The sequence below is a fragment of the Centruroides vittatus genome, unplaced genomic scaffold, assembly GCF_030686945.1.
Source record: "Centruroides vittatus isolate TY-2023 unplaced genomic scaffold, ASM3068694v2 contig_990, whole genome shotgun sequence".
Lineage (NCBI taxonomy): Eukaryota > Metazoa > Arthropoda > Arachnida > Scorpiones > Buthidae > Centruroides > Centruroides vittatus.
In genome coordinates, this window is record NW_027122659.1 from 455,965 (window position 1) to 472,044 (window position 16,080).

Here is a 16,080-nt window from a genome sequence, read left to right on the forward strand (position 1 = left end):
ATTTATTGACCAGATCAGAAATTCTTATGGATGGGTTGTGATTTTTATCAGAACCCACCCACAGGAACTAGATTGAAATTAACCTGGGAATATGCTACTTCAGGAAGATATTCATATTTCAAATTAAATAAGAATTTTAGAGCGGACACTGAAATTTAGTTGCTGTAGAAATTATTTGATATAAATTAATTGAAATATGCAGAGTCAAAATTATTAATAATGAGCAATTATTTATTGTAACATTGTCACAAAGCCAGGCAGCAATTTTTAATCATATTTTTTAAAACTTTTAATTTAAAATATATCCACTCCACCTCAAATTAGTAGTCTTGACTCTGTACATCAAACTTTTCCTGTTAGCAACAGGGCTGCAGAGTCGGTAAAAAAACACTCGACTCTGACTCCCGACTCCGGCAAAATTAAATACAAAGTCATTTTATGGGGGGCAGAGGTGCTCATAGAGGGGTACCCTACTCTAAACTCTAAAAGGAGCCCCGGGAATTTAGCCAAATACTTTTGTACATAGGCTGTTTATTTTTCCAAGCTCCGATGTTCCATAAAAAAAGACAAGTATAAATAACAAAATGAATTTATTACCAAAAGTTAGGTACAGACATGGTTACTTTTCGACATAATCACCCTGAAGATTGAGAAATTTATATCTTGCATGAGTTTTTCCATCCTTGTCATAGAATGTTGCTGCTAATGACTCGAGATGGGCCCTAACGTTTTTTTGAAGATCATGATTAGTCTCGAACCTCTGCCCTCCTAGCCACTTTTCCTGTTCAGGAAAGAGGTGGAAGTCACTCGGCGCTAAATCAGGGCTATACGCTGAGTGTTTAAAAATGGTGAAGACTTCCACCTTTCAAACTTCCACCCAGTTTAAAACTTTTTAATGTGTGAAGACTTCCATCTCTTTCCTGAACTGAAAACAGCTAGCAAGGCAGACGTTTGAGACTGCCTTGCTAGCTGAATGAACTAATGACGATCTTCAAAGCAACGTTGTTAAGGCCATCTCAATTCACTGCCGGCAACATTCTATGACAAGGGGATAGAAAAGCTCGTCCACAGATATGACAAATGCCTCAATCCTCACAGTGATTATGTCGAAAAGTAACCATGTTTGTACCTAACTTTTGGGAATAAATTCATTTTGTTATTTACACTTGTCTTTTGTTTTATGGGCTATCTTGAAAAAACCGTCCTTGTAGTTAGTATTTTTAATATTTAACTTACTTATATTAATATTTATTTGTATAAAAAAATTAATTTTTAACAAATATTTAATAAGAGGAGTAAGGGGGTGATAAAATTCTACATCTACATATATTCGACACCATCTGCACTTCAATTTTACTCTTCCAGAAAAGTTAGTCCAACTAAAAAGTGTGCGATCTAGCTACTTCAGCCCCTTGTTCAGAAAAAAAAAAATATGAACTCTGATCAATTAGTCTGGCTCATTCAGAAAAATAGAGTACTTATTTAGAGCAGGGATAATAAAGGAATGATTCAAAAATATTTAAATTCAATCAGGTCAAAATAATTTAACTACTAAACACAAACACTACAAAGAACACTATATATTTAATAAATTAAATTGATGCATTTTGTATTTAAAATAAATGAATTATAACAAAATGTAAAAAGATTTTTAAAAATTAATAAATATATAATAAATTTTCTTACATTTAAATAAAAAAAACTAAAGTAAATTTAAAATGCAGTAGTTGGAGTCGGAGTCGACACATTTTTTCTGACTCTGACTCCGACTCCACAGCCCTGGTTAGCAATAGTATTGTGTTGGTAACCTAACTCCTTTCAGGAGAAAATTGTTAAATTGATATAATGTGACTTCCTGTTTGTACTGGAAGTTTGTATATAATTAATTAGGACCTCCTGTCCCTAATCTTTCCATATCTGGTCTCAGCTTCTATCTAACTTTGTTCTCAAGATTAAAAAAAGACAAACACATGACAGTGAAAATTTACAGGTCTGCAATTTTTCCAAATTGCAGCCCAATAAAATAAAATAGTTTGATGCAAATTGGTATAATTATTAAACAAATATCATTTTCAGATTACAATTACATTAATTTACTGTAAATGAATATTATATTTTTATCTTTTCCAATAAAATTTCTTATTTCATTGCATTACATCTAATTTACAATCCGTAATATAAATATTTATATCTAATAACTTAACTGTAAACTGGAGTTATTGGGTCCTGAGAATGTCCATTCAAATTCAATTCCAGATAAACTAGAAAATGTATCACCTAAAAAAAATAAGATAATTAGAATTGTTTATTACAGCTAAAATAATTTCTTATAGTAAATCTGTTAAGATTTTCTATAATAAAGAACCATACACAGTGCTTCTACAATAAGAATCCTGTTTGTTGAAAAAACACAAGTGAAAAAATACAGACACAAATACAAGGATAGAGTCCCCAACCATGTTAACAATTCTTAACAAAATCATTCTAATAAATATAATAATATTTGCTAGAATGCAATTTAACGTACAGAGTAATTGAAAACTTATACAGCCAAAATTTTCAATAGAATGTTTTGAAGTATACACGTTATGGTGAAAGCATCTCTTGTCAAAGTTGACACCTCTAATATTTTATTTGCAATAACAAAAAAATGCATTTTGCCATGTACACATATACTTGATCAAATGTAAGGTAGCTGAAGAATTTCCCAGAAAACATCTTAATATCAGTGATTACATAAGCACTGATAGCCCACTTTCAGAAACTAGGACTGATGACAGTTAAAAGCAATCAACCACTACCTGTTTTTAATGGCAATGAAATGGATGAAGAAAAGTTTAAAATGTTGCTTTACCTTCTAAAAGCCTAAGAAAGCTTGTGATGCAATCAACATTGTCATATGAAAGTGTATATAAGACAGTAAAAAGTTAGACCTCTGTCCATATCATCATGTTCATGAGGTTCAAGAGATAAAATAGCCTGATCAAAAAATCACATATAATAAAGGTGTAAAACTGAAATATTGTATCTTCACTGATGAAAAATAGAATGGAAGCTTAACTCAATTTCCTTTACTATTCACATATGTAAACAGCCAAAAGTAGAATTTGATTCTCAGAAAAATCTGTTGTATATATCTGTTTTATGCATATTTTTATGCATATGTGACAATCTGATGACACATATTCCAGTATAAAAATACAGGTGTAGAATATGGTACTGGAACACTGAATTATATATAAAATATGGTGTCATCTAACTGTCACATAGTCTACCCTAGTTTCTTGAGAGTATCATAAATACAATGAGTATACGGTACTGTACATCAAGATATCACCAAACAATTTTTTACTTTATTTCAGATGTTATTATTGATTTCAACAAGACAGGACAATGAGCCACATAAGTGCTGACACAATGTCATTTATTCAAAAGTTCTCCAGTTATAAGCTCACTTCTGGTGGATTTGTCATCTCTAGATTTCTTTCTCTGAGGATATTATAAAGGAATGGTCTACCCATATACTCTAAATGAGTTAAACACGAATATTATTACTACGATTAAAAAGAATACCGGTCCAATACTACACAAAATAGCTGAAAACATGGGAAAAAAAAACATGGTTAAGCATTCAGGATGTTAGTTGCTATTTTTCAATGTGTTATAATCATATGTGACCAATTGTAATATCTTATTATATAAGATTGTGTAATATTAAATTACTCCTATAGTACATTTTATTTGTAGTGTTATTACTATAACTTCCCAATCACTGTACAGTATCAATAAACTTTCAGCATATTGATATTTTAGTGCTTTATGACATGATGTTAGATTAATACATTTAAGATGTAGTATTAATATAATCAAAGAGAAATCAATAGATCAGATATAATCAAAATATATTCATGTTGTTGTTTATTTGATAGGAATACAATCACAAAATAATTCTAATCACAAAAGAAAAAATGAATAAAGGTCATATTTGATGATATAAATTTAAAATTAAACTTTACACTTGAACTATTACATTTTGATTAACACTAAATAATATTGATTCTTCAACTATTAAATAAAAGTCAATAAAATAATCATAACTGCTTTTTAGTATCAACCAATTAGCAATATTGAGATATTTTTATCACTATGATCACTGATCTTCAGAAATCAGTCTTTCAGGTACCATTGTATTGCATTTGCCAGTCTTTGGAATAATAAGTGTAATAAATCAACAATGTTTTAAATGCCAAATTTTGTCCTGTCTATCTGTCAGTTACATAATTTGTTTGCTTTCTAATTAAATTTATATATAAAATTAAACACACAATAAAATATTAGTTTGTTTTTGTTTATACAGAATTTAATATAATTTTTCCTGTAACTTGAATACATATTAAATATTATAAAAACACATTTATTAAATGTTAATATTAGACAAATACGCTTCTTAATGTTGCAATTAATTATTGGAAAATATTTTAAAAACATATAGTTGCTGTTGAAACTAATGCTTGCATAATGTAATTATTGATGAATTATATCAATAATACTCAAAGCTGGAACTTCACCAGTATATAAAGACACTAAATAAATTGTTTTGATTAAATTTAGTTAAAATATGAACTCTACAAATACCTAAGATTCAGCGAGAAAATTAAACACAAAGTGCAGATGTTTTCGCCTATGTTAAACGGGCATCATCAGGCAAGCAAACTGCTGCAAAAAACACCAGGAGGTTGCCGAACACATGTGAAGGGGTGGGAGTGTGTGACATAAGGAGAGGGGAGAGGAGTTTACAGTTCATAGAATGACTTCCATGCAGAAGAGAAGGAGTCAACATCTCAAAAATTTATAGCTGCATTATGGCGGGTGGCCTTGTAAATTTCTATCTGTTCTAGATGTTTCAGCACATGTGGTTTGGATTCATAGTGTAGGAGGTGTGGCTCAAGGAAGTCCATTTGGATGCCAGGAATGGATGCGTATGTGGCCAAAGCCGTAAATTTAATTACTGGAAAAGTGTGTAAGGAAATAAACAAAACCTTCAAACCTGTTACCAGTGTGTTCTCCCACGACTACATGGGAGAACACACTGGTAACAGGTTTGAAGGTTTTGTTTATTTACTGCATTTATGGTGTTGAATTAGTGACGTTTTAAAGTGTGTAAGGTGTGTTTAGGGTCTATATAAAGACACTAAACACACCTTACACACTTTAAAACGTCATATTGATGAATTATTGTTATTTAACACCTTTAACGTTATATATTGATGAATTATTATATTAATTGCAAAATAAATATTTTAAACTAAAATAATGAGTAATAAAATTAAATATTTCAATTAAAGTTTAATTCTGATTTAAAAGACTATGTTTTATTAGTCCTTTCTTAAATTAAATATTTCTTTATAAAAAAGTGCATTTTATATAATATAATGCACTATATAATCCCATATACAGGGTGGGCCAGCGAAAACGAAATGGAAGAGTGTTCGTGTTCGTCCAAGCAAAGCGCTCGGACAGGTCGATTTTACTCTAAAGGGGACATCTTTTGCAATAAAGTTTTTGCGACTCTGAATACAACAGACAACAAAAAATTTTAAAAACTCATTTATTTTGTATTAACTAAACAAACATTTATTTAAAAAAAAAATGTTTGTTTAGTTAATATTCAGAATCGCAAAAACTTTATTGCAAAAGATGCCCCCTCGAGAGTAAAATCGACCTGTCCGAGCGCATTGCTTAAACGAACACGAACGTTCTGCCGTTTCGTTTTCGCTGGCCCACCCTGTATATATATATACACATATACACACAGTATATAAGTTATATGTAAAATGCCATTCCAATAGAGAATGCAGCTCTCACTTATTTCTACTTATTTCTGATAAGCAGTATGTAGCTCCTATTGTGACAAGATTTTGCCACCCTGGCATATATTATATTAACAATAAAAGCAGCAATATATAAAGTTACTGGAAAGAATAATCTATTTTTAATTTTCGATTCTGAAAAATAATTCAAGGAAAACTTTAAAATACATACCATTTGAACTTTTCCCAATAACTTCAAAGATTGTAGGCAAACCTTCAGCTATTAATTCAGAAGTAACAGATTTAATTTCAATGTGGTCAACATTGTCTATTATCACTTCACAATAAAAAATATTTTGTGTATCTGAAAAAATATTTAGAAAATATAACTGAAATTTTTTAAAGACAATTAACTAATTACTAAAAAACTAATAATAATATATTAAAATCCAAACCTTTACAATTATAATCACAGTATGAAAAATGAACTGTCACTAATACATCTTAAACTACATATCCTATAGTAAAACAACAACACATTTACATTCAGTTTGGGATTTTTAGGTTACCTTTCACACAATCTTGGTGTTTGCCCAGACAGGCAAACACCTAGAAATTGAATGTCATCTAGATGGGTAGCAGTGCATTGCAAGACATGAGATTTTTTATATGACACAACCACAGAGAATTCTTTGACTGGACAACAAATCTACCTAAATCTACTATCAGCTCAAGACCTGGCACAGACATTTGCCATGTTGTAACCCTGTGGAGCACAGGAAGAAATGTCTATCGTCACTTAATTTGGGTGATTAGTCATCTGAGTGCCGTTAATTAGCTTCTGCACACAGTCAGTCCACAGCACCATTTTTTCATGACTGTCTTGCTATCATAACCACAACACCAGCAAAATTGTTGAAAAGTTATAATTACTTTTCATATAAATAATATTTTAGAGAATAAAAATTCATATTTAAACATTATTACATTATTCTTTTAATTCTATCGTCACTATATGAAAAATATTTAAATGAAAAGCTTCATTTAAACATATTAGTTCATATTTATTCAAATTTTATTTGTATTTAGTCTTCAATTTGTAATTTCTCAAGTAAAATTTAATTTTTTTACTATACAAAAGTAAATTTGATTATAATTACCTCAATTAAATAAAATTAAATATTCTAAAACATAAATTCAAACTTGTTTATGTAATTGGCTTTAAACATATATATTCTCAAATATTTTTATAATTTAATATATAATGCAAATGATTAAAATTTAAAACTCACCAACATTTTCTGCGGAAATGGAAATAAGTTGTCGTTGGCAGATCTTAGATCTAGCAGAAACTACAACACTAGAACAACAACTATCTTCAGAAATGATATCAACAGCATCATTTGACAACGAAGTCCTGTAAAGAACACTTTTCATTATTATATGTAATAGTTAAATTCAGATTATATTTGAAGATAAATCTTTAAAATATTTCAAATTTATACCTTTGTTTTTATAAAATTCAAAAGTTTTGATTTATTTGAAAGTTGATTTACTATATTAAATAAGTAAAATTATAATGCAAGCCATGTTTTATCTAAATTTCTATCTAACATAAAAAAAAAGTATGAGATGACATTAATTCATTAATTTTGTTACTAGTTTTCCTAGTTTTCATACATTTTAAATTTTTGAAAATATTTGTCACATAAAATTTTTCTTTTTGTGATTTCTTATTTAACTTTTAAGGATATTTTAATCCTGATATATTTAAATATTAAATAATAATACCTTTACATTCTAGTCATTATTATTTTTTCATTCTGTTATGATTTCAGCAAATTATTTGATTCAAAATAGTACAGAAAAGTGAATTTGATAATAAAGAATTAAGCCAGAAAAAGCATTATATTATATTATGAATTAAAACCATATTGAATAAAAAGCCAAAGAATTCAAATTTTACTAAATATACCAAAAAACAACAGGAAAAGAAAAATGTTATTGCATTTATAAGAAATTTAATTATATTAAAATATAATACTTAAAATGTTGAATTTTTAATATCTTTATTCAAATGTTTATTCGAATCTTCTTTATAGAATATGTGTGTTTATACAATAAATATATATATATATATAGAAACATATGTATTGGCATCCACAGGAGGAGCTTAAGGCACTTAGCCTCTCCTGGGATCAAGTAAAAAATTTCAAAAATTACAATTATAAAAGTGATTTTGATATATAACCTTACATCCTCAACCATGGGACCCTTTGTTGGTCTTTTTGTATTGATGCAATATTGTATTTTATAATCTATTGTAGAATAAACTTAAAAAATACTTAATAATAATAATACTTGCAGAAATATTTTTCTAACTCCAAATTTCAAATTGATAATTATGATAAAATATTATCATTATTCAGTTAATGATAAATAAAATTGTCAAATAGAAATTTAATTTTAATTAATTTAAAGCAACCAAAACTGTTCAAATCAGATAAAAATAAAGTTCTGATGTCATTTGGAAGGAGAAAATTTAGTTTACTCTCCTGCTGGTTCAAAATCTTTAATTAGATTTAATTTAATTAATATAACTTAGCACTTCATTATTAGACTCAATATCCTTCTTACACTCAATTATTTTCTGTTTTTTAAGAATTACTCTATAGAATTACACAGTATAGTATTTGACCTACATTTACATTCACCCAGTTAAAATGTTCATTTTTTCAGAATTTTTTCTCTAAAAAATTTATATAATAACTTCATTAAATATAACAAATCAGTTATTAATACTTACCATACACAAAAAATTATTTTTCTTTCTTATAAATATATGCAAAATGATTTTATTTATAACTGTTGCAAAATTTTTGGTAAACTCATTTACTTTAAATATTATTATGTAGCCATAATAAAGATTATACTTGCATATTCAAATTGATTATAATTTTTAAATAAATTAATATACATTATAATCTTAAAATAGCATTATTAAATTATAATATGTATATAATAAAAAGATAGCAACTGACCTTTCCTTTTGTTAATTTTACATCATCCAAAACCAAATGAACCAGATGAACTAGTAAAAAGAAATTTCTGCAGAACAAAGTAAAGCAGACAGAATAAAAATTAAGACCAGATAAGAAGTTGTAAATGTGCTATATTAGTAATTAATAAATAAATTCATCCGCCACCTTTAAAGAAAAGTAATGATAAAAGTGATTAAAACAGTTATTTTTTTTAATAAAGGCATTACTTCGTTTATTTAATATTTAGTTGTAAAATTATAATGTATAAATAAACTGAAATATGTAAGATATTACATACCATGTATCATATCTTATGTCAAAATAAACTTGGCAATTATTTAAAAGTTTAAAAACTTTTAAATAATTGCCAAGTTTATTTTGTATATACAAGTAATAATTTTTTTATAGTAGTATATTGTTTTATAATTAAATTATATGATCTGTTAAATTAGAAATATAGTAATAAAAGTAAAATTATTTTCTAATCTGCATTCTTGCCAAGCAAAATTATCATCAAAAACAATCTTTTAAACACAAGCTTTAAATTCATTCATTATAATTTTAGTAAAGCCATTGCAATTTATATAAACTCAATGATGTCAATCTTGTAATACACACATTATTATTATTATATTACCTCTATTAATAACTAAAATAAAAATATTTGTATCATGATTATATATTGATATGTTTTGTATCAAAAAGTACTAAAATTAACTCATTATTGTAAGTTATTAATTTACCATTTGTAGCATCCTTCAGAGAAGCTAAGTGTGTAGTTAGTAGGTACATCAATATTGCATGGTAATAATACAGTCGGTGATGTAAGGCGATTATTATCTATATACTGGATTAAATTACAGATTATCGTAATAGCAAATATCCACATGGTCTTACGTGGCACAAAAAACTATGCAAATTCGAAATTCTATTACTTGTCAATCCAGTTTTCCTTTACAGATCACAAGCACGCGCTTTGAATTGTGGGATACGAAAATAGTTACACGTGGATTTGTTTACATTTAGCAGTGCCATCTGTATTATTATTTATACGTCGTTAAGTCGTAAACAACTTTTGTTTACGTAAATATGAATGAAGTTATATTGAAATAAATATATCGAAAATCCTTTAATTGCTTTAATATAAATAGAGATAATGGGATTTTTAAAAGTTAAATAAATAAACGTTTATTTATAAACCGGAATTTATTTATTTTTACAAGGAAAAGAAAACATAGGCTTAAAGTTCAAACGGATTGAACACTTCAGCGGTGTAATAAAATGTAATTTACGAATGAAATTTTATGCACTGTGATAAAGATTGGCGATATTTATAGTTACGTAGAGGGGCAAATGGGCACTTGACCTTCCCCAAGGCCCTAGAATATATTCTAGGACCTTGGCCAAGGACGTCGCCAAGGGAGGGCAGGAGGGAGCAGCTGCCCTCCCCTAGAAATTCGAAAAAATTATTTAAATGCTAAGTTTTAATTAAAATAATCATCTTAGGCTTCTTGTAAGTTAAAACAATGTTTTAATTAAGATATTTCTTCTCCAGTACATAATAAATGATTAAAACTTTATGAATCGTTTTTATTTTACCTACATACAATTCAGATCCTCTATCAATTTATATCATCTTGCCCCCCTGGCCCATTGGCTGGCGACGCCCTTGACCTTGGCCCCTCCCTAATATCGAGTAAAAGAATATTGATGTAATTATTTGTTCCAAAACTTTGTTCCCCTGGAATATTTTATGCTGACGCTCATATGTACAGTACAGTACATATAAAATTAAATAAATGTAAGGAAGCATAATATATATTAAGAAAAGAAAATCAGAGATGTAAACAATGCAGAATATGCACTTTACACATATAAAAATTGTTTACAGTTTTCAATTAAAATGTTGCAAAGATAGATAAGTTTGTGCAAACAACTCTATATTTACATTTTATAATGCAAATGTAAAAATTTTGTTGACAATTAATTTAATTCCTAAAAAACTTTTTTAAAGCAGACTAATGGCGTTTTGCATTCACGAGTACAGTACATACAGCACGTTATTAATGGAAACTGGGGTTTCTCATTTCTCGGTCTTTCGCTTGTCCCGGGATTTCGGAAAAAAAGTGAACTGTTTCCCCGGATCCCGGAAATCCCGGGTTAATTATTTTTAAGATATACAAAATATATTGAAATCGAATGATATAATTCTTTTTCATTTTTTAAAGTAATTTAATATGTTCTGCAACCTCCAAAATCATAATATTAATAATGCTGTGTAAGATATACAGTTATATTAAAAATTACCTTTTGAATTACATAGAAATTTTCACAAATAGAAAAAGTTTATTAAAGTTTGTTGGAAACTACTTACAAAAACAAAAATACCTTTGAATTGAGTTGAAAATTTAAAGAAAAAAATGAACTTAGGTCAAACTTCTAACTTAGAAGATAATTTTCAATATTTAAACAAAACATAATACAAAAATATTATTGTAAATTTTTATAAGATTTTAAAAAGCAAAGATGGTCAATATTCCGATCACTCAATCTGATTCTTATTTTAGTAATGAAAAGTCCCGCTACCGAGGATGTCTTTTCCGATTTAATTGATGTGAGTGGAATCGTGTTTAATGTATTTAAGAGAAGACGGATGTTACGTGTTTTTTCACCTGTAGCCTGGAAGATTTCTAGTTCGTTTTCGACATTGTAGTACTTCTTTTGCTGTCTAGTATTCTTGATTTGTCTATCTCGGCTGCTTTAATAGAAACATCAAGCTTATAGCCAAATAATTTACAGCTCGTTTGTCTTTAATAATCAGGTTTATGAAGCAAAACTTCATACTCGTTTGTATCCTTGCCCAATTTGCACAACCTGGCATAATGCAGTTATTGAAGCTACTGGGCATGGTTAAAAATTAAAACAGCGTAAGCATAATTATTCCAGATATTACAGGTTCTGAACAGTAAAGAATTTTCAGAGTCCTGCTACAAATAAGCTACATATTTATTATTGACCATTTGTAACATGCCATAACGAGCAAAAATTTAAAAAACTAATAAGTAGGTTTAAAATTAATAAGTACAAATGTATTCTGACAGTTTATGAGTTAATTATACTTTCTATTTGCAAAATTTTCTCAACCTTAACACAAAATAAGAAAAAAAAATGAACTTTTAAGAAATTTGCGGGATTTCCCGGATTAAAGAAACAACCGGGATCCCGGGCAGGATCCCGTTTGAGAAATCCTAATAGAAACTATTTGTCCAAAGATATACAGACTTTGGTCTGTCATTCTGCACTAATTCGGTATTGGTTTAGATAATCGATGACAGCTGAATAGAGTCGTAATACTTTTTCGATTTTTCTGATTCTTTAAAAATTATGTAGGCCTAATACAATGCATCAATACTATAAAATCGATTACAGTAATTTTAAATAGTATTCTAATTTGCGCTTTCTTAGTTTTCAGTATTTTACTGTTTTATCGATGATTAATTAAACACTTTTCAATACAAAGGGAGCCAAAATTACCGAAGATATATTAATTTTTCTTAATGTAAGTCATGCATAGGAAGTCATGCATGGAAAATCGGAGGGGATACTTTTCTGTTGACTCGAATTTTATTTTCAATCTTTAGGAATCAATATATGGAATCGTCCATAAATCCGTAATGCTATTTTTATACTTTTCAACTTATACTTTTATACTTTTTTATTCTTTTTTATACTTTTATGCCACCCCACTCCCTAACGCTTAGTAATACATCGAAGCCAAAATTACTTAATGCATATCCTAGATCGACCCCCTTAAGGAATAATACACAGCACGAAATACTGAGCATTATTTTATTAAAAATTAAATTGAAGACATTCTGTTGAAAAAGGAATCGCCGTTTATTCACTTTCAATGTTTCCGAATACAAACTTTTTATTTTATTAATTACGTATAGTGATATAAATAGCGAGGGTTGCTATGCAGCATTTCAACGACAAAAATGAATCCTTCTGTTACTAAAGGATTCAGATCATAGCATTACGTAACGTTTTTGTAAATACCCCACCCCTTTTTTATAACTTTTTGCCCAGTGGGAATAAGAGGGCTTCTTTTAGCAACCCATTATGGGTTCGGCCAGGCCCGCAATGGGGCGACCGAGTGTGAGAGACGGACCCCGACATATCCGGACGGACCAACCCCCGAAAAATTCCTGGGGATTTATTGATCTGTCCCGGATTCCAACCCGGATTCTCAGAGCGGTAGGCTGCCATCTTGACCGCTCGGCCACAGTGCCGGATTAAGGGACGGGCCAACCGGGCATCAAATGTTGGGGGCGCCAAAACTACGGTCTAGAGCCTTCGCTCTTTCCAAAACTAATTACATGACATTCAAAGCATTTGCTATAGTTCTTTTCGTTCCGAAAATATGCAAATATTGAAGAAATGTAAAATAATTTATCTTCTATCGACAGTCACTTGCTATATTAATATGTATTTTAATTTATACTTTATATGTTTATAGAATATTCTGAATACCATAGTCAATACCTTACTCAATGATTTGAGAATGCTTTGACGCAACTGAAGAATAAGCACTTTTTTTTTCACTTTACTGCATATTGCTTTTTAATTGATTGGTATTGTAATGGAGGGTGGCAAATATTGTCCGCGAGACGCAAATTCGGTGTAATAAATAAATAAATAAGCAAAACTTTTAGGAACGAAGCCAATATTTGCAGTAAAAAGAATAATTCGTAAAAAGAAATTACTTATTTACGAAACTGAAGACACCATCAATGCTGTCGACGAGAAAACAAAGTTTAAAACAATGATATTCAATATTATTCATGTTAACATCTGTTAACATCTCTTAAAGAAAGATTTGAAGAAATAAAAACTTACGAATAAAATTGGGGGTTTTTTTGGTATACTAAAATAGGCGGTTTAAAGAAAACCGTGCATAGATTTGCATTTAATTCTTAATGACAAAAATAGTAGTACATTAGTAGGAACAAACTATCTGAAGAAATTAAACCTCCAAACAGTTTACTTCTAAAAAGATCAATTCGCCGTTACAAACTCTACAACTTCTGAAAGCAAGCAATTTGCAGAATATAGTTTCAAATATGTGGGCCGTATTGAAAATTCTGCCGAAAATACGTAAGTATTAAAAACTTAGGGCATCACACACGGAGTCAGACCGGAGCTCGAAATTACTTTGGTCCGGCTCTGGTTTGGTTTTGGTCTTGGTCATCTGGCAATGACTACTCGATTCAGTACTGAACGTTACCTAAATGGTATTTGTTCATTATTTGTTAATAGTGGAAAGATTTCATGAGAAATCACGTCTGACAAAGGGCCATCGAGAGCTAGTATGAAATTAACCGGAGCTTTCATGAAATTAACAATCAAATATTTTCCCTGATGATGATGAACCTAAAGGGTTTTTTTTTTCACTCTTTCTGCCCTCTGAGCACTAAGAGATCGTTTTCGGTTAGACTAAAAATGAAGCTACTGAGAGGACGGATGGGATTAGACATAACAAGGACAGATTACCCCAAAAATTTCTGATGTTTTCGACCTGCCTGGATTCGATTCAGGACTCCCCAGAGCGGTAGGCCCTTTTCATACATGTATGAAACGGTCCGATTGCGAAGTGGGATCTCATTGGAGCATTCACGTGTTTTCCCGGCAGCTGGATAGCCGGTTGAAGAAAGTTGAAAATCTCAGCGTTGTTCTTGTTTTTTAACTCTTTCCGCTCTGTGGGCACTAAGAAGTCCTCTTATAGCAAGCCTATTATAGATTCGGCCAAGCCCACAATGGGGTGGCCGGGTAGCAAGGGCGTCGCCAAGGGAGGCAGGAGGGGGCAGTTGCACTCCCCTAGAAATTCGAAAAAATTATTTAAATGCTAAGTTTTAATTAAAATAATCTTTTTAAGCTTCTTGTAAGTTACAAAAATGTTTTAATTAAGATATTTCTTTTCCGGTACATAGTAAACGATTAAAACTTTATGAATCATTTTTATTTTACCTACATACAATTCATATCCTCTATCAATTTACATCATCTTGCTTCCCCTGGCTCAATGGCTAGCGTCGTCCTTGCCGGGTAGTGAGGGTCGGGGCCCGACATACCTTGACGGACACTCCCCGAAAAATTCCTGGATATTTATCGACCCGTCCGGATTCGAACCTGGGTTCCCCAGAGCGGTAGTGTTATGTATGTAAACCTCCACACCGAATTGCCCCTTGGCCTAGTTAGGCGACCCCTCACCTCTGACCTTTGTCGTGTTCCTTTGTCTTCAGTCAGTCATGCGTTAGCTGTAGTAGCACTTAGACCTGGAGGCACAACGTTACGTTGTATTATCACACAGTTACGTTTCTATTATAATAAAGTTATTTATATACGTTAACAGTAATCGTTTATTTTACGGACACAAAAGGTAGGCTGCCGCCTTGACCGCTCGTCCATTCGGCCGTCTCTCAGCGTTGTTCAACACACGTAAAAGGAGAAATTGGTTAGATTCATTTCTTTCGCAGATTAAAGTTAGGTGGAAACAAGTGCATCGTTGCACTTTCAAAATTCCAGCTTCGTTTCAAGTATCGCGTGTCCCCTTTCCATTTAAACATTGAGGTGAATTGAAGATGGCAGCCGTCTGGTTAACAAACAAAGATAGTTTACCTTAGGTATAACACACTTCTGTGAAAAATCTGGTAATTTAGGTATTTTCACTTATCTTAAAAGATCGGATAGGTCGGGAATAGGGATTGCAATCCAGCAGTGTTTTGAATCCAGCTGGATTTTTGCTGGATTGAAATCATTCCAGCTGGATCCAGCGCGGATGTATTTTTGGTGCAATAAAGTGTTATCTGTCTATCTATCTATCCTGCAATTTATGTTTTTTTTAATGAAATAAAACATTTTTAAAAATACTTAAAAAGCTTTTATTATTTAGACTGGTCACTATAAATCAGTAAAACTTCTTACACATTTAGGTAGTAAACTTAACTTAGGTTCGGTTTAACATTTGAGTAGAGATAATTAACTTTAAATGTTTAGTTAGATTATAATTATAATGTAATCTTTAAGTTAAATAATAGCAAAGATAATTCTACTGATTAATTTATATTAATATATTATAATAATGTAAGGACGGATAATCAGTGGCTAAGTGGCTATCAGTCTTAACAGTTTTTATATATAGGCTCTACATATTTGTCTGTAGTTATTTA

General features: G+C 30.2%; 1 protein-coding gene across 1 annotated transcript in view; it reads right to left on the bottom strand.

The window, feature by feature from the left end:
• Positions 1 to 9,824, bottom strand: part of LOC136986101 (nuclear pore membrane glycoprotein 210-like) — a 42,792-nt gene extending 32,968 nt beyond the window's left edge. Inside the window, exons 1-4 of the mRNA XM_067283566.1 lie at positions 9,595 to 9,824; positions 7,103 to 7,227; positions 6,043 to 6,174; positions 2,205 to 2,277 (exon numbers count right to left, since the gene is read on the bottom strand). Of these exons, the coding sequence (XP_067139667.1) occupies positions 2,205 to 2,277; positions 6,043 to 6,174; positions 7,103 to 7,227; positions 9,595 to 9,740 (476 nt within the window). The 5' untranslated portion in view covers positions 9,741 to 9,824. The remainder of the gene's footprint in view (positions 1 to 2,204; positions 2,278 to 6,042; positions 6,175 to 7,102; positions 7,228 to 9,594) is intronic.
• Positions 9,825 to 16,080: the final 6,256 nt, after the last annotated feature.